The sequence below is a fragment of the Ovis aries genome, chromosome 4 (genome assembly GCF_016772045.2).
Source record: "Ovis aries strain OAR_USU_Benz2616 breed Rambouillet chromosome 4, ARS-UI_Ramb_v3.0, whole genome shotgun sequence".
NCBI classification, from domain to species: domain Eukaryota; kingdom Metazoa; phylum Chordata; class Mammalia; order Artiodactyla; family Bovidae; genus Ovis; species Ovis aries.
The window spans coordinates 113887937-113912679 of record NC_056057.1 but is presented as its reverse complement, the minus strand read 5'-3'; the positions used below and the strand labels follow the sequence as shown (position 1 = coordinate 113912679).

General features: G+C 56.9%; 2 protein-coding genes and 2 non-coding genes across 25 annotated transcripts in view; 2 read left to right on the top strand and 2 right to left on the bottom strand.

Annotated features, from left to right (window-relative positions):
* Positions 1-259: 259 nt before the first annotated feature.
* On the top strand, positions 260-3473 carry RARRES2 (retinoic acid receptor responder 2). 11 transcript variants are annotated; one of them, XM_027968950.3, is made up of 6 exons: positions 260-322; positions 1406-1603; positions 1826-1930; positions 2834-2920; positions 3106-3234; positions 3358-3473. In XM_027968950.3, exons 2-5 carry the CDS (start codon positions 1430-1432, stop codon positions 3217-3219), a joined length of 480 nt encoding a protein of 159 aa, XP_027824751.1. In that variant the 5' UTR covers positions 260-322; positions 1406-1429; the 3' UTR covers positions 3220-3234; positions 3358-3473. The 11 variants fall into 11 exon arrangements, with proteins under 11 accessions (XP_027824751.1, XP_027824748.1, XP_027824744.1 ...); XM_027968947.3 differs by having other exon boundaries at positions 2834-2929; XM_027968943.3 differs by having other exon boundaries at positions 2834-2944.
* A 272-nt stretch (positions 3474-3745) lies between these two features.
* Positions 3746-24743, bottom strand: part of LRRC61 (leucine rich repeat containing 61) — a 32357-nt gene continuing 11359 nt past the window's right edge. Inside the window, exons 1-3 of one of the 12 annotated variants that reach the window (XM_060415196.1) lie at positions 16371-16496; positions 9125-13278; positions 3746-5175 (exon numbers count right to left, since the gene is read on the bottom strand). In XM_060415196.1, coding sequence (XP_060271179.1) covers positions 4233-5018 — 786 coding nt within the window. In that variant the 5' untranslated portion in view covers positions 5019-5175; positions 9125-13278; positions 16371-16496 and the 3' untranslated portion in view covers positions 3746-4232. Of the gene's footprint in view, positions 5176-9124; positions 14499-15834; positions 16497-24743 lie in introns of those variants that run through there. The other 11 variants (XM_060415197.1, XM_060415195.1, XM_042249002.2 and 8 more) reach the window with 11 other exon arrangements.
* TRNAC-GCA (transfer RNA cysteine (anticodon GCA)) lies at positions 20263-20334 on the bottom strand. The gene has a single exon. It is a non-coding gene; the product is annotated as a tRNA-Cys (tRNA).
* On the top strand, positions 23735-23806 carry TRNAC-GCA (transfer RNA cysteine (anticodon GCA)). Its single transcript has one exon. It is a non-coding gene; the product is annotated as a tRNA-Cys (tRNA).

The window sequence follows — 24743 nt, the reverse complement described above, 5'->3', positions numbered from 1 at the left end:
GGACTGCCTGGAGGGGCCTGAGGGGAAGGGGTCGCCCTGTTCCTGGGGGCAGGGCAGCGCCCGGGCTGGGGCGGCCCGCTGGGCCAGCGGGAGGGGACGGGAGGGCAGGGCCGGACAGCGCAGGGCGGGGATGAGGAGGGGAATCCCGGGAGGGCCGTCGGCCAAGGCCGGTCCCGGCGGGCGGGCGGGCGGGGAGGAGCCGCGGGGCGCTGGAGGGGGCCCAGGAGGAGGTGGGAGGAGACGGGCGCGCCGCGGGGGCAGCCTGACGGGTGCCGGGAAGAGGCCGGGACCGCAGGGGAGACCCCGAGGCGCGGGAGAGGAGGTGAGGAGGGGAGACCCCGAGGCGCGGGAGAGGAGGGGAGGGGGGAGACCCAGAGGGAGAGGAGGGGAGGGGGGAGACCCAGAGGGAGAGGAGGGGAGGCGGGGAGACCCCGAGGCGGGGAGACCCCGAGGCGCGGGAGAGGAGGGGAGCGGGGGAGACCCAGAGGGAGAGGAGGGGAGGGGGGAGACCCCAAGGTGCAGGGGAGGAGGGGAGGGGGGAGACCCCGAGGGAGAGTAGGGGAGGGGGGGGGAGACCCCGAGGCGCGGGAGAGGAGTAGGGAGGGAGCGCGGGGCGGGTAAAGGGCGCAGCTCCGGAGGCCGGCGTTTGTCGGCTGCTCCGCGAGCCCTGTCCTGTCTTCGAGGCGACGGCTTGGCACCTTTGCCCGGCGGGGCCTGGGTCTCCACACCTGGGGCTTTCTGGTCCTCGGGAGGCTGCTCTCGGGCAGAGTTCTCGGGGAAGTCCGGCCCTCAGGCGCCCCCCATCCCAGTCTCGCGGATTGAGGTGCGGGGTTGGCGGGCTGGGAGAGGAAGGCTCCAGAAAAGAACAAGGCAAGGGAGGGAGACTGCCTAAGAAGACAGAGGAGGCGGGGTGGAGGAGGGACCCCCATTTTCTGGGGGAAGTGCGGAGGTGGTGGGGCCATGGCAACGGGCTCTTTCAGCACAGCGAGGGTTAAGTGGGCTCCTAAAGCCCACCCGCCCTGGGCCCCTCCCACATGTTTATGTCCTCCCCAAAATATTCAGCCTCCATTCCTCCCCCACAACCCCGTTTTGGGCCCCGGATGGTGAAGATGGGGGAGGCCCGTAGAGAGAGCTGGAGCAGGCCCTGCTCCCCAGCTTTTGGCCCAAGGACTGGAGCGGACCCAGCACCTACCTCGGATAGGGCCAACCTGGGCCGGCCTTGGGAACAGTGGGGCCGGATGGGAGGAGAGGGATGGGTCAGGGGAACACAGTGGGGTGGGGACGGGGTCTGCAGGGCCAATCCGCGTCCCCCCACCTCTGCCCAGAGCCCACCAGACGCGGCCCCGAAACACGGGGCCCAGGAGCCGGTGGCTCCTCCTCCAGACCGACGCACAGTCCTCTGCAGGGTCCGGGAGACAGAGGTGAAGCCATGTGGCAGCTGCTGCTCCCACTGGCCCTGGGGCTGGGCTCCATGGGCTTGGGCAGGGCAGAGCTCACGGCAGCCCAGCACCGGGGCCTGCAGGTGGCCCTGGAGGAGTTCCACAAGCATCCGCCTGTGCAGTGGGCCTTCCAGGTGACCAGCGTAGACAATGCCTCGGACACGGTAAGCGCCAGCCCAGCGAGGGGAGGGCGGGATGGGGATCAGGAGACCAGAATGTGCCCCCCACCGAGAGCAGGTGCCCCGATGCTTGGGCCCCAGCAAGCCGCCCAGCTCTCCGCTGGCCCAGCCGCCTGCCCCTGCCCCAGGGTGTACTGCTGGGAAGCAGGGACAGGTCACACCGGCACCTGCTCAGCTGGGCCGCGGGCCTCTCTCGTCTGTTGGCAGCTCTTCCCGGCCGGGCAGTTTGTGAGGCTGGAGTTCAAGCTCCAGCAGACGAGCTGTCGGAAGAAGGACTGGAGGAAAGCAGACTGCAAGGTCAAGCCCAATGGGGTGAGCTGATGGCAGGGTGCGTGCTCAGGGCAGGAGTGGGCGCAGGAGTGGGCAGTGGACTTCACAGTTGGAGAATCCTGAGGTTGGAGACCCTGGGGCGGGGCAGCCTCCCTGGCTCTGACCGGCCTGCCTGCCTGCACCCGTGGCGGTGATGGCTGTGGCTGGGCTGAGGGGGCCGCAACAGGCAGGGAGATGGACACACAGGTTCCAGAGCTGGTCCACCCAGGCTGCAGGTCACTGGCGGAAGGACGCCGTGGTCCCCACCTTAGGCCTAGTGAACTTCCCATTTCTCATGAGTTTTCAAGGGGACGATGGCTCGGCCTGGGCTGACTCCTAAGAGGGCTTGACTATTGTCAGCCACCTTCGGGGCCAAGTCACTGCCATGGGGGTGATCCCTGGGCTCGGAACACAACCACTTCTGCCAACCCCCAGTCCTGTTCCTGCGCTGGCTCGTCAAGGCTTCAGTCACCTCCCTCTGCTGAGGAGTGCTGGATCAGACTAGTGCTTTTCTGGACTTATACACCGGGATCCCTGTGTTCAATTCAAATCTTGCAAGAAAACAGAACATACAGATAAATGTAACAGATGGCAGCGCAGTGGAAGCCAGGTGGGGAGAACCTGCCTGTGTCAGACACAGCCAGACACACAGACATACACACAGTTTGAAAACTAAGTGCCGCCTACAGACAGACACATACACACAGACACACACACACACACAGTTTGAAAACTGCAGGATAGTTCCGACTTGAAAATTCCCAGGCCAGAGCTAGGCTGCGCCTGGACCCAGCTGGCCTGCCAAAGGAACAGGCCCCACTGCAGGCTGGCCCTAGGTTCCGCCCTCACAGGGCTGCACGCCTCCCTTCACCCCTTTCCTCTCTGGCCTCCACACCCGCTCCCCAGAGAAAGCGGAAATGCCTGGCCTGCATCAAGCTGGACTCAAAGGATCAAGTCCTAGGTCGGATGGTGCACTGTCCCATACAGACACAGGTTCAACGGGTGAGGAGGGGGCTGGTAAGGTGGGGAGAGACTGGGCCTTGGGAGTGGCCTGGATAAAGAGGTTTGGGGGTGTCGAGGAGGGGTTCTGGGCTCGGCCCAGACACTCCCTGGGAGGGGGGAGGGGGGCAATAGGCGCTGGCTGGAACGGGGCGGCCCGAGTGGCCCTGTGCTGGCAGGAGCTGGACAACGCCCAGGATGCCCAGTGCAGCAGGGTGGAGCGCTTCGGCGAGGACCCCCACAGCTACTACCTTCCCGGACAGTTCGCCTTCATCAAAGCCTTGTCCCCCTGAGCTAAGGCCTGGCGGGTAGGCGGCCGGCCAGGAGGGAGGGGGACGAGAGGACTGAGAGGGCGCTGGAGCTGGGCTGCGGGAGGCTGGGAGCCTGCGAAGACCGCCTCCCTCACGCCTGGCCTGTTTCTCTTCCTCTAGAAGTCACCCAGCTTCCTGGAAGGAAGGGAGGTCGCCAGTGAAAGCCCGCCTCCCTCCTCTGAGCCGGGGAGGGGCCACCCCCTGACCCCTGAGCTAATAAAGCTGCGCTCAGCTGAGTTCTCACGCTCCCTCAAATTCCCTCCCTCCCCCAGCTTGGCTGCAGGGCAGCCTGTGTGTGAGCAAAGGCCCTGGTGCTCCGGCCTCACAGGGAGGAAGCAAAGCCCTGAGGCGGGGGCGGGGAGGGGGGGCAGGACCCAGCCGCCTGGACACCCAGAAAGCCACAGACGCCTCCTCCTTGCCCAGGGGAGACCAGAGGTGGGGGTGGGGGTGGAGGACCCAGGCTTGCTTTCAGGTGCTCCCTCTTGGGAAAACCAAGCACGCCCACGTGTACTGATACTAATTAAAACAATTTAATAGGGATGAGCATGGGTGGGAATGGGGACAGTGGAGGTTCCAGAGAGACCCAGGAGTGACGGACATAGCAGAACCAGGGAGGTGGGTAAATGCAGCTTCCACGGCCAGCTGCCGCTGTCGAGCTCAGCCACAGCCTCTCCCAGAGCGGGCAGGGCAGGAGGCTGGCCTTTCCTGCCTCACCCAGCTGCAGTCTTAGGACCAAGCCGCTTTCTTCCTCCAAGTCTCAGGCTCATGGAGCCAGGACAGGCAGCAGCTGTAGCCGCGGAAGGGGCCAGGGACCTCCTCCCAGGCGCTCTGCTAGGTGGTGGCAGGACAGCCTCAGGCTGAGCCGGCTGCTTGGGGAGGGCCCAAGGGAGGTACAACTCTGATGGACGCGTGGGGAGTTTTCCTTGAAGGGCAACAAGCAGTGGGACAAAACCGTCCAGACAAGCAGGGAGGCCACCGAGGGCCCCAGGGCGCCTTCAGAAGACAAAGGAGGTGGCAGCGGCGCCCGCAGGGCTGAGCGCTCGAGCGGCCTGGGCCAGGCTGTCCCGGGCCTGGCGGTCCAGGTCGTGGCACTCCTGCAGTGTGTCCTGGAACTGGCGGCAGGCCTCCTCCAGGATGGAGCTGCTGCGCGGGGGCCAGGCCTCCCAGTAGCCAGGCTCCACCCAGGGCTGGGCCTCCGCAGGCTGGGGGCCAGGGGCGCCAGGGTCAGGGCTCAAGGAGCTGTCGAGGTCCCGGCACAGCTGGTAGAAGTCACTGCCGCGCCCACTCACGCGCTCGCCATCGAGGACTTTCAGGCCAGGCAGCAGCTCGCGCACTGAGGCCCAGTAGCAGGGGCTGGTGCACAGCGGGTTGCTGAGCCGTGCCAAGGGGTCTCGGAGCCGCAGGCGCTCCAGACCCCGTAGCCCCGCCAGGCACTGCAGCTGCGCGGGCCCAGCCAGCAGGTTGCCCGCGGCATTAAGACGCTGCAGGTTCTCGCAAGCGGCCAGGGGCTCCAGGCTCGTCAGCCGGTTGTCAGCCACGTTGAGCACGGCCAGCTGCCGCAGGGAGGCCAGCGGACCCAGCTGGGTGAGCGCATTGCCAGACAGGTCCAGCCACTCGAGGCCCAGGCAGTCCCCCAGGCAGCCCAGGCCTACCAGTCCCAGGCCCCGCAGCTTGAGCAGCAAGATGGACTCCAGGGCAAACTCGCCCGAGCGCGCCTTGAGCAGCTGGGGCGTCACGTGCACCCCGTCAGCCTCTCCCGACTTCTCGCCCCGAGGCTCCATGAGACCAAGTGGGTCTGGGGGGCCAGGGGTCAGGCAGCTGCGATGTAGGTGCCGCTGGCGGTCAGCAGGCTGCTCACCCCACAGGTCGCCCCCTCCACTCGGCCTGGGCCAGGGTTGGACACGTCTCCTACACCCTCACTCGAGGGCCAGCAGGTCCCTAAGGAGAGACAATCGAACAGTGAGTGGGCCTCTGAGCACCACAGACCTGCAGCAGGGGACGCGTCTGTGACCACCAGTCCCCTGCCGCCAGGGTTAGCTGCCCAGCAGGACCGGAGGACTCCAGCCCAAGGCGCAGGAGGGCCAAGACCCCACAGCAGGAACTGGCCAAGCAAAGGCCCCCACCTGAGGGGGTCCCAGATGAAGTTCAGGCCCGACGTTACAGGCCCGACGTTACAACCCCTCCGCGGCCCCAGGGTACACAATCTCATTCCTTTCCTTTTTCGGTAACTGCTCGTGAGTATCACAAATTGAGACGTTTCTTCTCAAACCCTTTCAATCTATTTTTGAATAGACACAGGCCCCCAGAGTCACCAATCTCCTTTGCTTCCTTCCTGGGAGTGCCCTGCTTTTGCAGACACAGCTGAGAGCACATGAGCCTTGCCTTATTCCCTCCAAGGTGTTCTCGACTCTATTTTTTTCAACATCAGCAATGAACTCAAAATGGGTTCAGGGTTCCATGGTCCACCCTGGTGGCAGCTGTGGGGGCTGAGCGCCCAGCCTTCAGTCCTAGACGAGGAAGCTGGGGTTGATGGAGTGAGTGGCAGCACCGCCAGGCCCCATGCCTTTGCTCCCCTGACCCCTGCCCGACAAGACCAGCGCTTCACTCTGGCCTCAACAGAATGTCCCTTCCCATAAGCCAGAGAGCATGGTTCCAGCCACAAACATGACGCCGTTTCCCAAGTAGGCAGAGGGGCTGGGGAGGGAAGGCAGAATAGTCCGGGAAGCCGTCCTGGAGGCAGGGGCAGGGTGGCCCCAACGCTCTCTCCGGAAAAGGGGAGGGAGGGGACTTCCAAGCCGCCAGTGGCCTTGGGACGGGCAGTGACCCAGGGGCCACCGAAAGCCCAGAGCCCAAGGGAGGCGGCCCAGGGGGAGGGGCGGCTGCCATGCCAGAGGAGCACAGAGGGGTCAGGGTTCAGGCAGAGAGGAAAACCACCAGAGACCTCTGTTCCAAGTGGCAGCTCCCCAACCTGCAGACCAGCCAGGCGCAGGCCAGACAGGGTGGTGCCCGGGGAGAACCACGGGGCCATTCACTCCTGCGGTTTACGAAGCCCGGGTCTCCAGGGCCGTGGTCAGGCTCCCAGGCTGTGTCTCCATAGCAATGCCACTTCTCATCCCCACCAAGGAAACCAGACCCAGAGCTCCTCCCACACCCCCTAGGAAGCTGTGGGGGCTGCCAACACATCCCACCCCCACTCCACCTCTAAGAAGGGGGTCCCACATCTTTAATCTTCAGCAGCCCAGCTCCGCCTTCATTTCTAGCAAAGTTTCTGTCCCAAAGCACGGAGGTACCTGATGAGAAGCCTGGCTCACTCTGCAGAAGCGTCTGCTAGGGTTTGCTTGTAAGGAGCGTGGCGACGGGGTCACCGCCGCATCAGGTTAAACCTCATCTGGCCCACAGGGTGGGGGGCACATGAAGGGCACTGGAGTCCTGCCATAAATGCAGGAGCCAGAGGCCAGGCCCCCACGGCAGTCAGGGAGCCACAGAGAGGGAGGACGTGGCCTCGGAGCTGGCCATGTGACCAGACGCCCAGGTCCATCTCAGGCATGTGGGTGCAGAAAGGATGAGGGGTGGGGTGCTGATGGCGCCAGCCTCAGGAGGCCGGCTTGAGTCCAGGCAGACGGGGTCCGGGCGCTGCCCGGGAGCGAGGTGTTGCCTCTGCCATGTGCCCATCTCCCACCCACGAGAGGACAGGAGTGACCCACCCACAAGCCGCGACCATCCAAACATCTGGGGGACCAAACTGCCCCTGGTGGGGCACGGCTGCTCCAGAGCCCAAGCCCCCGAGCTCAGGACCCTCAAGGCTCTTACCCCTGCCTTCGCCCGCCTCCTCGCACACCCCCTGCTGCTCCAGTCCAGGTTTCCCTTCTCCAGGAATGTGGAGAAGCCGCTGGGGGTGACGCCACACCAAAGAGTGCCTCTCCTGAGAGCTGACCAAGGGATGGCGGCACCGACCAATAATACGTGGCCCCCAGGACAGCCCACCCCCGCACACATGCCTTCCAGCAGCAGGGGAGAAGACGCCACCTGAGCAGAGAGTGGAGGTGACTCCAGCTCACGCTGTTGCAAACACTGAACACAAGCCACTCAAGGCTTTCTTCAAGAAGGAGCCACATGACCCTGCTCAAATGAGCACAGAGCAGACTGACTAGTACCGAGGGTTACAATCTCAAGGTAAAGAGTTCACGGAGGCTGCTGAGCAAAAACGATCACCATGAATTTCTCCTGCTGCCTACCATTCTCAGTAACTTCTGAATGTCCTGCAGTGAACTAGCCACAGTGACTCGGCGGGAAAGAGGGGACAGGTTTCCGGGGCTCGCCCCCATGGCCGGTGCCAAAGTGCAGGTTAGCCTGCTGCCTCCCAGCCTCCACAACCTTCCCTCCTCAGGGCCCGGCTCCCAGCACCTCAGAAGAGCTGGATTCACAGCTCGTGGGACAGACAGGCCCTCCAGCCTCACCCTTTCACCTTCTCCCACCCAATCCCACCAGCACTGGGACTCACAAGCCCCCAGGGCCTGTGCCCAGCCCTAAAGGAACTCTGGCTGGTGGGTACCAGAACACATGCCCTTTCTGGCTTCCTGAGACCACTGTCACTGTACAAACAAGAAACCCTGAGGTTCCCAGCAGCCTGGAAACAAACTACAGGTGAGAACGGCCGTGAGAGGAGTCTCAGGTCTGCTCCACCACACGCCTGCCTGCAGGAGCTGGGCAGTCCAGCCCCCCAGGGCTCTGGCACCCAGGATGCCCTGGAACGGATGGAGCTGAAGGAGACTGGCGGGTGCATGGGCACGTCCCTCTTGAGGTGGCTGCTGTATCTTTGGGGCTCTTTCCTTTGCCAGGAAGGGCGGCTGAGGGCATTCCCCGCGGTGCCCGTGGCGCCCCCACCTCCCCAGCCCCGGCCCCTCTGAGAAAGCCGCCCTCCAGGGCCGTCACAGCCAACACAGGCCCTGCGTGTGGGCCCTCCCTCCCCGCCAACGCTTTAAAGGGGCACCGCAGCCGTACACCGGGCGGGACGGCTCGAGTCACCGAGGAACACAGCCCACCTTTCCACACACACGCCACTGGCAGTAACACAAACAGTGGGCAGATGGAAAACGGCTTCTCCCTGAAAACAAAACTGGCAACCTGGCCAGAACTGAGAAACCGTCCTCATTCTTCTCAAAGAGGCTTCAGAGTTTGGCCATCCTAGGACAGGACGCTCTGCCCACTTCTCTCATCTAGGTAGCCATCCCCCGGGGCAGCTTTCTGGGGCTTCTGAGCGCTCAGACTCCCAGCTCTGCCCCTCCTTGGCCAGGTCTCCGCGGGGGGGAAATGAGGGGTGGGGGGCATCTAGCTGGAGAAATGCTCCAGGTTGGTCTTCAAAAGAAGATGCTTAACCGTCTCCACCAGGAGCAGGGAGTCGTACTCCATGATGGTGGGGCTGCCCAGGGAGGCAAAGATGCTTGCCAAGGAGGTGCTTGTCGGCAGGAGAAGGACAGGACAGATAGGTGGTGGCCAGTCTCGCCAGGGCTGGCCAGATGTCCCGCCGCTTCTTCCAGTAAGCCAAGGGGTCCTCCTGGGCACCCACTGTCTCATTCTCACACGGGTGCTTCTTGACGATGAAGCTAGCCAGGTGGCTCTCCGTGGAGAGGGAGGCATCGCTCCACGCAGAGGCCAGCAACCCCATGCTCTCCAGCCGCTCCAACAGGCTCTTCTTGCTCTGGCCCAGCAGCAAGGACCCGGAGGAGGGGGGCCGGCCTCTCTGCACTGGCTCTCCCAGGCCCTTCCCTTCTGCCCTGGGGCTCCTAGCGCCTCTGTTGCTCAGGGTGGCCTCCACCTGCCCAGCCTTGGGGCCCTGCAGGGAAGGGGAGGGTGGCACGGGCTATTCAGACAGCATGAGCTCCTTCACCTTGTACACGAGAGCCTGCTTCCAGTGGTCCGTGTTCGCCCCCTCGGGGAGGATGGTCTCGATCCTGCCCTTGAACCGGGGGTCTAGCAGGGTCCTCGCGGTGAAAGAGCTCGGTAAGCTGGTGGTCCGTGGAGAGCTGCAGGGGCCAGGCCCTCGGCCGGCCGCACAGCCGCGCCCATCTCCCGGGCGCTCCGTTCCTCGAAGTGCCTGCACTACAGCTCCAAGTAGTAGCGCAGCTGGGGGTGGCACCGGGCGGAACGCGGCCTGGGCGGCATGCGCCTCCGCGGCCGCCATCCGGAAGAGCCGTGAGCGCAGGACCGGGCTGTCGGTCAGGCTCCAGGAGGTGGCCCGGAGACAGGGCGGCCCCCGCCTCGCCCAGCCGCTGCTTCTCGCAAACTCGCGAGGCTGCCGCTGCTGCGCCACCAGCCACTCCAGCCAGCGATGCGCGGACACCCTCTGGTCCGCGGAAGTTTCTCACCAGGAAGCCCGGGCGAGGGGAGACGGGTCCGAGACCCACAGGCCGAGCTGTCCCCGTAGCCTGTCCTCCGGATCGCCGCCCAGGGGCAGGCCGCGGACCCCGAGCACCACCTGCCTCCTCGGGCTCCCCTACGCCCCCTGCCGGCCCCCCGGTGGGCAGTGACGCCCATGGAGTCCACGTCCTCGGGCTGGCTGCCAGGGAGACGGTGAGGTAGACTCGGACGCCCTCGGCCCCTCACCTGCTCTCCCATTGCCTCGTGGAGCAGGGGCTCTGCTTTGTGGGAGAGGAAGGCCGGAGGCGGTAGCAAGCGTCCCCCGGCGCCACGAACCTCCTGAAAGGGTGGAGACCAGACAAAGGAGAGCGCCAGGGCTGGGCTACAGAGGAGCTCCGCGGTGCTCTGGTTCCAGGCCCGGGCCTGGGGCTGCTTGGGGGGCATACATGCCACCTGGGTCCTGCCCGACCACCGTCAGGGGAGAAGCAGGGTCATCTCTGGGGGAGGGGAGCAGGCTGGGGAGGCCCACGCGGAATCACCTATCTCTATCTTCCAGAGGCGAGGCATCGGGTGCTGGCGTGGTGACGGCAGCCCACGGGGATGCGGCTGCTGGCCCACCAAGGCCAGGCCCTTCTGCTGCTTCTCGGGCGGCCCTCCCCACTGTCCCCCCGCGGCCTCCCGCCTCCAGCCCTGTGCTTCCCTGCCAAGTGATGGGGCAGATGTGAGCATTGGGGCTGACCCTTCACTTCGCCAGGCCTGACGCTCAACTGGCATGGGGTGCGGGTGACCCAGCGGGCATTCCTGCAAGTTGACAGTAAAGAAGCACCTCACGTCAGGCGAGGGCCGCTAACCCCGGGACAGCCTGGGTGCCCAGCCCTTGGCCTCAGCCTGCGTGGTTCTCCCCGGCTTCTGTAGGCACAGCAGTTTCAGGGCCATGTGGCCACTCCCCCCCACCAGGAAGCAAGTGTCTCTTCTTCCGCTTCTTGAGGTGACGTGCCTCTCTGGCCAGATGGGCTATGAGGATGCCGGCCGACCTCGCCTCCTCACCCTCGCTGGGCGGGCCTGCCTCCAGCCTGTCCGGCCTGGCCAGGGCTGAGCATTGGGTCCTCCGCCTCATACCGTCTGGGGCCTTACACCTGCACACCTTCAACCCCCGCTGCACAGGGCACTCCTGGACAGGAGGCCATGGGGCCTGGAGTCTCTCCTTCAGGGTGGGCATGACAATCTGCAGAGGGGGCAGCCGAGCCAGGCCCAGGCCTCCCCAGGCAGTGGGCCCCTGTGTCCTCACTGAGGACACCGAGGCCCAGGAGACCTCCCTCCTGCCCCTCCCGGAAAGCCTGGTCAGGCGCAGGGACCCACAGGCTGCTGGGCAGGGGGCGGGTTCTCTTCCTCTGCTGGGAAGGGTCCCTCCCAACCATCTTCTGGGCACTGGAGCTTCTGTTCTTCCGGGGGCCACTGCTGGCCTTCTCCTCTACGTCTGCAAACTCAAGCTTGACCTCAGTCTCTGGAGGTGCTGCCTGGCACCCTGGCCGAGTCCACAAGAGGCGTTAGTAGCTCTGGCATTGAACTTGGAGCCGGGAAGAGCCAGAATGGCAGGTGGGGTCATGGGTCTAGTCCTGGAGGAGTCAGCACACATCAGGGGGCTCTTGTCCCACGGATCCTGACGTCTGCTTCTTGCGGGGCTTTCTGGCTTTTTCTACTTCTGACATGCCTGGGAGCTTGGGGCAGTGAGAACATGGGCCCGGGCTGGAAGGCAAGCGGAAGAGGATGGCTCTTGTCTAGTGGGCTACCATGGGCACCATTGCAGGGGGACGTGAGGCCAGAGGTGGGGAGAAGGGAGCGCCGGAAGACCTGAGGAGTTGTGACCACCAAAGATCAATCCCAGGACAGAGCTCTCCAGACCCCACCCTCCTTGGCGAGGGAGGCCTGACATTCACTCTTCCAGACCCAGCGGAACCGTGGCCCTCAGCACCTGAGTGGTGTCTGTGTCCATTTTCTTTGCCACGCTAATGCTGTTTCTTTTTTTTTCCAGTGTTTATCCAGAACCTAGTAGGCACCTGACAACGTTTCTGTGTGCTGGATACAGTATACAGTAGGCAAGGCCCCTGCATGCAGGTGGGCCCCCAGGCTGGCGGGAGAGGCAGACATGAATGAAACTCTCGCTCACACGACAGGAAGAGGAGAGCCCCAGTGCGGGCTGTACGGGGGCACCTCGGGGCTGTGGGACCCCAGGGGGCTGACCTCACCACGATGTAGGGCTCCAAGGCGCCGGGCAGGCTTCCCGGGGAGAGCCATGGGTGCCCACACTGTCAGCGAGGCCATGGGAGCAGAGGGGACCGGGCTCAGCGTCCAGGGCACCCACAGGGCCCAGGAAAGCAGGGGCATCACTCGGTCCTGCGGAGCGAGGCAGCCTGAGGCTTCCCAAGCTCCATCAGGGCACAAAGGACGGGGCAGCTCCTGACGCTGGCGACTCAGGCCTCCAGCATCTCCTCCCCTCAGAGCCCACTCTGCTCTGGGTCCGGCTCCCACCACTCCCTGGCGCTGCCCCCCACTGACCCCAAGGCCCCCAGTGACCCCGACTCCTCTGCACCAGCCCCACTCACCCCATCCTCTCGGCTCTGGACAGCACGGTCTCCTTGGCTTCCTGTCACCGGAGACTCCTTCCCAGCCTCTGCCCTGCTCCCTTGTCCTCTGCCTGCCCCTTAATGGCATTTCCTCGTCTCTCCTACCACGCCCTCCCACCGACTGGGCCCCTCCACACCACCGAGCAAGCGAGCGCTGCATCCCCCAACCCTGCCTGGCTCACGACCCCCTCGCGGGCTGCCCCTTGCCCACTCTGCCTGCAGTCAGCTCAAACCAGGGCACAGACTCCGGTTCACCCAGACGCTCAGAACCCACATCCAGGCACTGTCCTCAACCCCTCCGCACCCCCCACATTGATTTTCCTGGAGATGAGATCAAATTCAGGGCTGCTCTCAAAAGAAAAGAGGCACGAAGACGTCAGGGACGAAATATGCAGAAAGGAGAAAAGCAAATGAGAGGGAAGGTGAAAGGCCAGCAAGCGAGGATGTGTCTCCCGGGAAAGAGAGGGTTCAGTGGAGGATGGCGGATCCGCCCTGGGCACCTGAGGAGGAGGTATGCACGTTCCTCCAGCCCAGGACGAGACGCAGGCTAACCGAGGAGACTTAAGCCAGGACGTTCTGACTCGGTAATGTGAAACGTTCAGAAGGGCCATCAGGGATGGCAGGATGGCCTTCACTGGTGACGAGCTTGCTGGGCAGCTCAAGGGAGGTTCGGCCATGAAAGCGGGTGGACGGCTTGACACCAAGGAGCCCTGTCCAACGGGAGAGGCCTCAGGAGTACCAAGAGGAAACTGCCCCAGCCCATCACTCGACAACCGAGTCAGCCACCACCACACCAGGCACCTGGAGCCCACTGGAGGGGATGTGCGGAGGGGCCCGGTCGAGGCACAGATGAAGGGCCAGATGCTGTCGTGGTCCAGAAGAAGGGCTCTAGATGTCAGAACCAAAACGGACTCACCTCTGCTCTTATTTTGACTGAAGAAAAGGAAACCCAGAGCAGAAACATAATGCTCCGTGGCACAGCAGCGGACCGGAGCAGTCTGCCGGTTCCGTAGCTCTTGGGCCCGCAGAGCAGGGTACTGAAGGCAGGCCTGTGTCCCGCCTGTGCTCACGGATGGGGGCAGAGAAAAGCATAACACCTGTGAGTCAGGCTGCAGCCCAGGGCACACCTCAACGCCTTCACCCGAGGGCCCAAGTGGACCCCAGGGCACCAATCCTGTTCCATCCCCGACCAGCCTCGTCCCACCAGTCTGTATTCTGCGGACACCTTTGATCCACTTGACTATTTAACAAAACTTCATCAGTATCTACTGTAAGCCAGCACTGTGCCCTAAACACACACACACAGGAGAGGAACTGTCAGCTGGCACACAGGGCTCAGGATGACAAGACAACTTGGGAACAGCAAAGCAAGCGGGGCGAGCACTGCAGAGCCCAGGCGGGCTGCCCAATAGGCACACCAAGTCTATGACACTGGAGTTTAGTGCTGTCTCCGGAGGGTGGCTCCCCAGGGGCTACTGCTTGAGGAACCCCGTCTCTGGACAGAGCCCTGGGCGGATCAGGAACCCGGTGGCACCCACAGTAAAGCGCCCCCTTCTCTCCACCGAAGCACAGCAGGATGAGAGCTGCGGAAAGCCGGCCTCGAGTCTACACGAATCCAAAGTGTGAAATTTAAAAAGAAAGTCATCCACAAACTCCAGGACTTTGGTTATTAGTGAGAGGTTGTTTGTGACACGTCTTATAACAGCTGACACACGCACCTTCAAGGATGATGACAAGATGGACAGTCTGGGGCTGAGCTGGGGGGTGGGGGGAGACCCCATAGAGGCAGGCCTGGCCCTGAGAAGCAAATGGGGGGCAGGGGGGAGGAGGAGCAGGTGATGGCAGCGGGACTGCAGGTGAAGGGACAGTTTGGAGAGCCATGCGGGGGGCAGGTGTGCTTGGGCCGCTGCGTGGAGGAGGAGGGGACACACAGGGCCTCCCCAGTGGTCCTCCCCACTAACCCAGATCAGTTACAGATGTGGCGATTTTAAGGTTCTCCTGCAACAAGTCTTCAGGAGTAGACGTGGCAGGTACTGAGCTAAAGATGAAGATCCATGGAAAAGTCCCCATAGAAACGGAGGGAAAACACTGGCAGGAGAAGAGAGGGGAGGGTGGTTGCCCAGGCAACACACTGTGGGGAGGGTAGAGGAGGAGCAGTCTCCAAAGGTGCCCGACGGGCAGGGGGCAGAGAAACACCTAAGTGATGTTAGGGAGGGACAAGGGAAGCCCTTCCAGAAAGGACAGACAGGGTCACTTCAGTGGGATGAAGTGGCTGGAGCCCCCGGCTATGCAGTGAGGAGCAGGGGGTGCAGGCGCTTGCAGTGTCAAAGGGTTAGGAGGGGAAAGGCTTAGCTCCATCTCAAGACAGAGCAAAGGTGCAGTGGGAAGATAGTGAGGACTGGTGGCAGGGGCCTCCAGAAGGTGAGGGGCTCAAGGCACAGGTGCGTGGGGTGGGAGGAGGTGGAAGGGGTTATCCTCAGAGACAAGAAAGAATCTATTTTTTTCCCCCCGACACAGCAAAGAAGGATGCTGTGGTGGCAGACAAGTCCTTAAGGGTAAGGGGAGGACCCAGGCAGTTTATGTCCAGGACCCTACAGACTCCCAAGGGGAAGCCATATACTCAGAGAAGCAGCAACCTGCTGGCTGAGCCTGAGGCAGGCGAGGCCTCGGCACTTAACACAGGCGCTGGCTCCACGGATCAGAGGTTTCCTCACCACCTTTACCAGTGGCTTCCCAGGTGGCTCAGGGGTAAAGCATCCACCTGCCCAGGCAGGAGATGTGGGTTCAATCCCTGGGTCAGCAAGATCCCCTGGAGAAAGAAATGACAACCCACTCCAGTATTCCTGCCTGGACAATCCCACGGACAGAGGAACCTGTTGGGTTACAGTCATGGGGTGAAAAAGAGTCAGACATGCCTTAGCACCTGAACAACAACTCTTACCAGGCCTTTTCCCACGCGCAAGCCCAGAAGGAAAGGGGCCACTTTTCTATTTTTCCTAGGCCTGCCTCACCCCAGCACCTTGTTTGCAACTCAGCCTACCTTGGGCATTCAGGACCTATGCCAGAGAGACATCTTCACCCTGCTCAGTCACCAGCCCCCACCTCTGTCAGCCTGTGCACTGGGCGGGTGGAGGGTGGGAGGGGGTGGTGCCAGCCCATCCCTGCCAGACCTGCAGGGGACTTCAAAGCACTGGATGAGCCTTCAAGTCCTGGGCTTCTCATTCCCCTGCCCCCTCAAGCTAGGAGGAGATGAAAGATGGTGAAGAAGAGCATGGAACTAGAGGAACACATGGATGTAAAAGCCTAGAGCAAACCACGGTACATTTCCGGCTTTGGTCCCAAGTGCACACTTGGTTACACGCAAACCCTAAAGGAGAGGCTTGAAACAAACATGCATCATTAGATTTCATCATATGCAAAAAGTGACACAAAATGAGGTGTTTTAAACTACACACACTTGGCTCTTTTCTGGGAGGCTGCTCTCCATAGTGGATTGAGAGCATCAAGTTCCAGAGCCAGTCTATGGGGGCTTAAATCCTGCCTGTGGGCGAAGAGCTGTGTGTTCCTCCCGCTACTGAGCCTCGGTTTCCCGTCTACACAACAGGGAGAACAGCACCTGCCTCACTGGCTTGTGAAGGATTAGTGACGTTCGGTTCAGGTCAGTTCAGTCTCTCAGTCGTGTCCGACTCTTTGGGACCCCATGGACTGCAGCACGCCAGGAATCTCTGTCCATCGAGGCAGTGATGCCATCCAGCCATCTCATCCTCTGTCGTCCCCTTCTCCTCCCGCCCTCAATCTTTCCCAGCATCAGGGTCTTTTCCAATGAGTTAGTTCTTCGCATCACGGTATCGAGCGACAGTTCCAGGCATAGACTGACTGATGGACATGAGCCCTCTGTCCAGAGCGGGCTCTGAAGACGGGGGAGACCAGGCCGCCCGCTGGGCCGAGGTCAGGACAAGCCGCCTCAGCCCCTGGAATCCAGGGACCGCCACGCCCGCTCCCCGGCTTACCTACTGCCGAGAGTCAGGCCCGCCGGCAGGACCGACGGAGACGGGACGCCGGCGCCGCTCCACCGGCAACCGGCCGCGGCCCCGCAGCTGGGAGCAGGGCGCCGCCTCCCACCCGCTCGCGCAGCGCAGCAGCTGAACCTACCAGGAGGCGCCCAGGGCCCAGCACAGCCAAGGGGGAGGAGTCCAGGTTCCGGGGTGGACTTCCGGAAGCGACAGCCCAAGGGATCCTCCGGGCCCACCCACGTCCCGAGGCTCCCACGTTCCTCCTGCCAGCAGTCAGCAGGGAGTGCGCAGGCGCGGCGGGCCCCGGCCGGAAACGGTGGGGTCCCGCCTGCTCCTCCGCCGGAAGTCGCTCATTGCTCTGCCCAGATAGACTTTGCTCTAGTTTAACGGTGCTAGTTTGGAGGGGTCGGGGAGGGACTTGTTTGCTTGTTTATAGTCGTGCTAGTTTAACTCTATGGTCTTGGAAAAAGCGCTGGCATGAGCTTTGGGCCGATGGCGACCAAGTCTTCCTTTTCCACTGGCCGATCCCCAAGGTCCCTTACACCCCGGGGCCTTTAACCCACCTGAGCTTGACTTTTGTGCATGATTTGAGACGGAGAGTTCATCTGACCTTTTTTCCATTTAGAGAGCTGATCCTCCTGCAGTGTGTATTGCTTCCTCACTGATTACTTCTGCCCCCTACCTCCGCCTTCTTTCACTCCCATAGGCATAGGGATCTATTCCTAGGCTCCATATTCTAATGCATTTTTATTCTATACTAATAGTCTCTCCCTGCAGGAATACATTTCTGGTTTTTAAAGGTATGATTTGGATCCAATCAGTGTCCCAATTTTAAGTGTGCATTGCAGTGGATTTTGACAAATTTGTTCACCTGCAGAACCACCTTCGCAATCAGAGTACAGGATATTTCTATCCACACATACATCCAGTAATAATAAAGTAATAAACCACTTCACCTTTTCCCAATGAACCTTCCACCCTGTGCCCCAGGTAAGAGCTAATATGCCATCTGTCATGAAAGACTGGGTTTACATTCCCGGCTGCTTCATAAAGATGGCACTACACACTATGCAGTTTTTATGTATAGCCTCTTAGGCTTAACACAATGTTTCCGGGATTCAGCCATGCTGATGTATGAATCAGGAACTCATTCATTTTTATTGCTGAGTAGAATTCCTTTATATGAATGTAGCATAATTTGTTTACCCATTTACCCTTTTGAAGACTTGGATTCTTTTCAATTTTAGGATATCACAAATAAAACTGCTATGAATAGACCTGTCTTTGTGAGGGTGGAGGTTTTCATTTATCTTTGGTAAGATAGGAGTGACCGTGGTGGGGTCTATGACAAATCATGCTTAACTCTGTAAGAAACTGCCAAACTATTCTCCAAAGTGTTTGTGCCATTTTATATTCCTAGGAACAATGTTCAAATTGCCTCCAAATCCTCATCAGCACTTTATTGTCAGCCCTTTTCATTTTAGTCATTTGCATTTCCAGGTGAATAATAATGGTGATTACATTTTCAGGTGCTTATTTGCCATTTATCCGTCTTCTTTTGTGAAGTGTGGTTGCAAATTCTTTGCCTACTTTAAAACATTGGGTTTGTCTTACTGTTGAATTCTTTATATATTTATATTTGGCTCAGTTCATTATATATTCTGGATATATGCACTGCAGATATTTTCTCCAAACTTTCTTAACAATGTTTCAAAGACCAGTAGTAGAGATGGCACTGTCTGATCTCACCACCATCACCCCCACACAGAGGAACCAGAGATCAAATTGCCAACATCTGTTGGATCATAGAAAAAGCAAGAGAGTTCCAGAAAAACATCTATTTGTGCTTTACTAACTACACCAAAGCCTTTGACTATATGGATCACAACAACCTGGAAAATTCTTCAAGAGATGGGAATACCAGACCACCTTACTTGCCTCCTGAGAAATCTGTATGCAGGTCAAGAAGCAACACTTAGAACTGGACAGGGAACAACCGACTGGTTTCAAACTGGGAAAGGAGTAAGTCAAGGCTGTATATTGTCACCATCCTTATTTAACTTATATGTGGAGTATATCATGTGAAATGCCAGACTGGATGAAGCACAAGCTGGAATCAAGATTGCCCGGAGAAATATCAATAACCTCAAATAGGAAGATGACACCACCCTTATGGCAGAAAGCGAAGAGGAACTAAAGAGTCTCTTGATAAGGGTGAAAGAGGAGAGTGAAAAAGCTGGCTTAAAACTCAACATTCAGAAAACAAAGATTATCACTTCATGGCAAACGGATGGGAAAACACTGGAAACAGTCACAGACTTTCTTTTCTTGGGTTCCAAAATCACTGCAGATGGTGACTGCAGCCATGAAATTAAAAGACTCTTGCTCCTCAAAGCTATGACAAACTGAGACAGCATATTAAAAAGCAGAGACATTACTTTGCCAACAAAGGTCCATCTAGTCAAAGCTGTGTTTTTCCAGTAGTCATGTACAGATGTGAGAGTTGGATCATAAAGAAGGCTGAGCACAGAAGAATTGATGCTTTCAAACTGTGGTGTTGGAGAAGACTCTTGAGAGTCCCTTGGACTGCAAGGAAATCAAAACAGTCAATCCTGAAGGAAATCAGTCCTGAATATTTATTGGAAGGACTGACACTGAAGCTCCAATACTTTGGCCACCTGCTGTGAAGACCTGATTCATTGGAAAAGACCCTGATGCTGGGAAAGACTGAAGGCAGGAGGAGAAGGGGACCACAGAGGATGAGATGGTTGGATGGCATCACCAACTCAATGGACATGAGTTTGAGCAAGTTCCAGGAGATGGTGATGGACAGGGAAGCTGGCGTGCTGCAGTCAATGGTGTCGCAAAGAGGCATGACTGGACAACTGGACAACAACAACAACACTGATATAAAATTTAATAATGGGGCACCTGGGAGGGGGCAGCTGAGGTGAGGGAATGGAGGGGAGCTCTCTGTACTTTCTGCTCAGTTTTTCTGTAAAATTAAAACTACTCTGAAAAATAAAGTCTATTAATTTTTTAAAGTGACAGCAGCAGGGTTATTTGGATTATGAATCAGAGACCTTGTGATCTGTGTTTAAATGATCTAACTCTGAGCCATTATTATCTAAAAAGCATCTTTCCACCCATAGCACAGTCAGTCACCCAGATGTTTGTGGCTTCCAGAACCTGGGGGTCTGCCCCATGGCAGAAGCACGACTTTCCCACCAGGTCTTCTTCCCACCCTCTCCCTCCTTGCTTCTGGCCCTGTCGAGGGCACTGGCTTTGATAATCATATGTGCATGCTAAGTCGTTTCAGTCATGTCTGACTCTTTGCGACCTCATGGACTATAGCCCGCCAGGCTCCTCTGTCCATGGGATTCTCCAAGCAAGAACACTGGAGTGGGTTGCCATGGCCTCCTCCAGGGGATCTTTCTGTCCCAGGGATTGAACCTTCATCTCTTAGTCTCCTGCATTGGCAGGCAGGTTCTTTTATCACTTGCACCACCTGGAAAGCCCATGTTCAGGCAAAATGCGCTTGAAAATCATCCAGTGTCATCTCTCCCCAAATGTGTCTGATCGGGTAGATAGTGCTGGTCGCGTAGGAAGAGCAGAGAATGTGTTGTTTTTCAAATAAAAGTATTCGGATTCGTCCCGAGTCTGCAGGACACAGCTGCTAATTCAGTTGGCTCCTTGGACCTTCCTAACTACTTGAAAAGAGAAATAATAATATAAACAACAATTGGAAGAGCTGACCAAACACACACAGCTCTTAAGGTCAAGACAAAGCCTCTAACGCTGGATGAGGAAAACTTCCAACCATTTCCTGAGTCAGAAGATGACCTTTCCTACCTTTCCTCTCCTCTCCTTACTCCTTCCATGTTCAGTTTGCTAAGCCCCCTTGGAGGAAAGTAGCCTAATTTAAAAAGCCTCCCAACAAGCGGGGTTGGGGGTGGAGATGAAGATTGGTGGTACTGAGATCTAATCTACAGTGACCACATGTATAGTCTCCAGATGTAAAGAAAATCAGCAGGGGGCACCCGGATTTGAACCGGGGACCTCTTGATCTGCAGTCAAATGCTCTACCCCTGAGCTATACCCCCAGGCCATTGTAGGTTCTGAACTAGCACCAATTCACTATGTCATAACACCCAGGTATGCAGTTGATGGCAATCACCATCCATTCTCCAAGAGCCAGTGGGAACCTGTAGAACAGCATCCCTCAGTAATGCCCTCGGGTCTCCAACCTCCCCTGCACCTCCCACAGAATACTTCTTGGATGATTTCTCTACAGACTATGTCAGCTGTTTTATTTTTTTCTTCCATGTGAAACTAATTATCTCATCCATATACTTTTTGTCCTGTAGGTTTATACCTTTTTACTGCTTTATTATCATTGTTGTTCAGTTGCTAAGCTGTGTCCAACTTTTTGTGACCACACGGATTGCAGCACACCAGGTTTCCCTGTCCTTCACCATCTCCTCGAGTATGCTCAAACTCATGTCTAGTGAGTCAGTGATGCCACCCAACCATCTCATCCTCTGTTGTCTTCTCCTCCTCTCCTCAATATTTCTAAGCATCAAGGTCTTTTCCAGTGAGTCAGCTCTTTGCATCAGGTGGCAAAGTACTGGAGCTTCAGCTTCAGCATCAGTCCTTTCAGTGAATATTCAGGGTTGATTTCCTTTAGGGTTCACTGGTTTGATCTCCTTGTAGTCCAAGCGACTCTCAAGAGTCTTCTCCAGCAATCACAATTAAAAACCATTAATTCTTTGGCACTCAGCCTTCTGTGGTCCGACTCTCACATCCAGACATGACTGCTGAAGAAACCACAGCTTCAGCTATATAGACCTTTGTTGGCAAAGTGATGTTCTGCTTTTTAATATGCTATCTAGGTTTGTCATAGCTTTCCTTCCAAGGACCAAGTGTCTTTAATATTGTGGCTACAGTCACTACCTGCAGTGATTTTGGAGCCCAAGGAGATAAAGTCTGTCACTGTTTCCACTTTTTCCCCATCTACGTATCATGAAGTGATGGGACTGGATGCTACAATCTTAGTTTTTGGGAATGTTGAGTTTTAAGCCAGTTTTTTCACTCAAACTGTTGTTTCTTGACCTGAATACAGGTTTCTCAGGAGACAGGTAAGTTGGTCTGGTATTCCCATCTCTTTAAGAATTTTCCACAGTTTGTTGTGATCCACACAGTCAAAGGCTTTAGAGTATCAATGAAGCAGTAGATGTTCTTCTGGAATTCTCTTGCTTTTCCTATGATCCAATGCATGTTGGCAATTTGATCTCTGGTTCCTTTTCTAAATCCAGCTTCAACATCTGGAAGGTCTTGGTTCATGTACTGCTGAAGTCTGGTTTGAAGGATTTTGAGCATTACCTTGCATTCATGTGAAATGAGCACAACTGTATGGTCACTTGAGCATTATTCAGCATTGCCTTCCTTTGGGATTGGAATGAAAACTGACCTTTCTACTCTTGTGGCCACTGCTTAGTTTTCCAGATTTGCTGATATACTGAGTACAGCACTTTATTATTATTTATCATAATTAGGAAAATGTTATTTTTTTAAATTGTATAAGTGAAAATATAGGCACTAATAACTAAAATTAAGCAGCTGTGTGGCCAGAACCATGAACCATGCATGCATTTCAAATTTTTTTAAAACTTGATATTTGGTGAGAAGAGTAATTGAATAATAAAGTTGTCTTTACTGATAGTTTATAGCATTATAAAACACATTTTTAGGTATAAAGGAAAATAACTTCCAATCTAGAATTCTGACAAGGTCAGGTGCATTTAGGGTGTTATGGCTGTAAACTCAATCTATAATTCGGAACCCAGGTAAATGGACACTCAAGCAAGAGGACAAAACAAAGACATTTCAGATGTGTCTAACCTAAGAGCATTAACTGGATCATAACCTCAATGAATTAAGGAGAAAGAAGGGAGATGAAGCCAAAGAGAAACAAGGAAATGTAAAGCTGAAGGATGACTCCCCTGGAATATCTGGAGCCGCCTTCTCTCCTGAGCTACTTGCCTTTGTGGGGCCAATCTCTGATTCCTCATCTGCAATATACGTGTAATAATACAACCCCCTGGGCTGAATTTTTCTGAGGCAGGCTGAGATCTTCAGCTTGAATTGGGCTGCTTCAGACAGAACAGCTGGATCTCCTTGGCTCCCTTGAATGAGTTTTCCCCATATTGGCAAAAGCTTCTTTAGATTTAGTTTCCTAAATGGTAAACTGGGAAGAGAGGTAATCCAGGACAAAGAAGACCCTCCGAGGGTCTCCCAGCAGGCAATGGGAGGAAAGAGGGGGCGGTTTCAGGTTATGGGTCTTTGGTGGAGTGGAGGCACCAGTGCTCAGTAAACACACAGATGAGGCAAGGGTGAACAGGTGCCCTGGGTGTGGCTGTGAGTGTGAAAGGGCCTGGTCACAGATGTGTGGACCTAGAGCAGCAGTTCTGAAAGCATGGCCCCAGACTCCCAGCATCAGCGTTACCGGAGAATTTCCCAGCCCAGACATCCCTGTTTTAACAAGTCCTCCAAGTGATTTTGACGCACCCTACAATTAAGAACCATGTGTCTAGAGCAGAGTTCAGAGGATGAGCAATCTGATTGTGGTCCTTCGTGTTCATTCTGCCTCTGCCCACCAGCTCAGTCTGACCCTGGGGCAGGCGCTAGAATTCCTAACCCCTCCCATCCTGGGGGTTCAGTACCTAAGGCTTCCTGCAAGTGACACGCAAGAGAGCCGATATAGATCTGTGACAAGTGTTTCTCAAAGTGGGATCCCCCAGACCCTCAATAAGAAGCTTGTTCCTAACCCCACATCACATCTGCATGTTTGACAACCTCCCAAGATGCTTCCTGAGCACAGGAAATCTGAGGACTGGCCCGAAGGGTGCAGCGTGCCCAGGGTCAACTTCTGGTGTCCCCGTTAGCTTTTCCCTGTGGTCCTTCGGTTGCATGGCACTGTGTGCTCTGCTAAGCCCACACTCTAGTTCCCCTGATGGTCCCAACTCATCATTAATCTAGTAAAACACTCCTCCTCTGTAGCCTTTCCATTTTTTGACTGATAGAGGATAGGGAAAAGAGGAAGACAACAGACTCACTGGCTTAGTTACAAGGTCCTGAACCCAAAGTCAGGACAAGTGGATTCAGGTCCTGAGTTTATCTGTAAGGAGCTGTGTGTGCTTGGGCACACCAGAAATCCTGAATCTCCGTGTTCAGATGCCCACTGTGAAGGGCACAGACCAGTGACCCTGAAGGCCTCTCCTGCCATGAATACCAGTGTCAGTGCTTTTCCAGAAAGAGCAGGGAGGTGGTTACAGGGAGGGGAACCTGTTGCTTGTTTTGCATCAAGGGAGTAAAATTATAGTGAGGCTGGTTTGGCAGCTTTGAGCAGGCCCAGCCTGGTGAACATCTTGTGGCAAAAATTTATAGGAATGTTGGGCATGGCGACACAGATAAAAGGCAGTACTAAGGCCTCTACTTACATGAGGGGGTATAGCTCAGGGGTAGAGCATTTGACTGCAGATCAAGAGGTCCCTGGTTCAAATCCAGGTGCCCCCTGCTGTCCTTCACTTTTGCTAGCTGGAGCTGGTATTGAAGGTTCAGCTCCTTTCCCTAATCCAGGGCCTCAGGATACCAAGTCTTCTCAAATCTGGGGAAAAATCTGGGGTAACTTAAAACCCTGTCTCTGAACACCACAACTCTAGAGTGATACGTTCCTCCAACTACAACTTTTTCTTTCACTTACCACTGGTCTTGTTCTACATAGGCTTATTTCTACATGTTTTCATTGCCCTAAGTCAGTGCTGTGTTGCTAAGTGTTTAACAACCAGCTCTTGAGGGGAGGGGAAGCATTGATTTGCAGTGTTTTTCAACTTCACGGTATAAATAATCTCACCAAGTCCAATGTCAAGCCACAAACACAAGATCGCTGATCATGGTGTTGGGAAGACATGCTGACAAGTGACTCCCTGGTGCAAGCGGGCTCAAGCACACCACTGCTCCTGACCCATCTTCCCTACAGTGGCATGGGCTCTTTGACCCCCACGCTATCCTCACAAAGCTTGCAGAAATAAGAGCAATGGTTATCACAGAATCATCCATTTACTCAAAGACATACTTGTGTTCTACTTGATGCCAGACACAGGAGAGACAGAGCTCAGCAGGAACTGTCTGTGGTGAGCAAGGGAATCAAATGAAGAAATGGTCAACTGAATGTAAGGATAACTATATAAAAGAAGAGGGGGGAAAGGGGGGAAAAGAAAAGAAAAGGACTTCGGTAACTAGCAATATACTGGTTGAGAGTTGCTTGGACTGCAAGGAAATCAAACCAGTCAATCCTGAAGGAAATCAGTCCTGAATATTCATTGGAAGGACTGATGCTGAAGCTGAAGCTCCAATACTTTGGCCACCTGATGTGAAGAGCTGACTCATTGGAAAAGACCCTGATGCTGGGAAAGATTGAAGGCAGGAGGAGAAGGGGGTGACAGAGGATGAA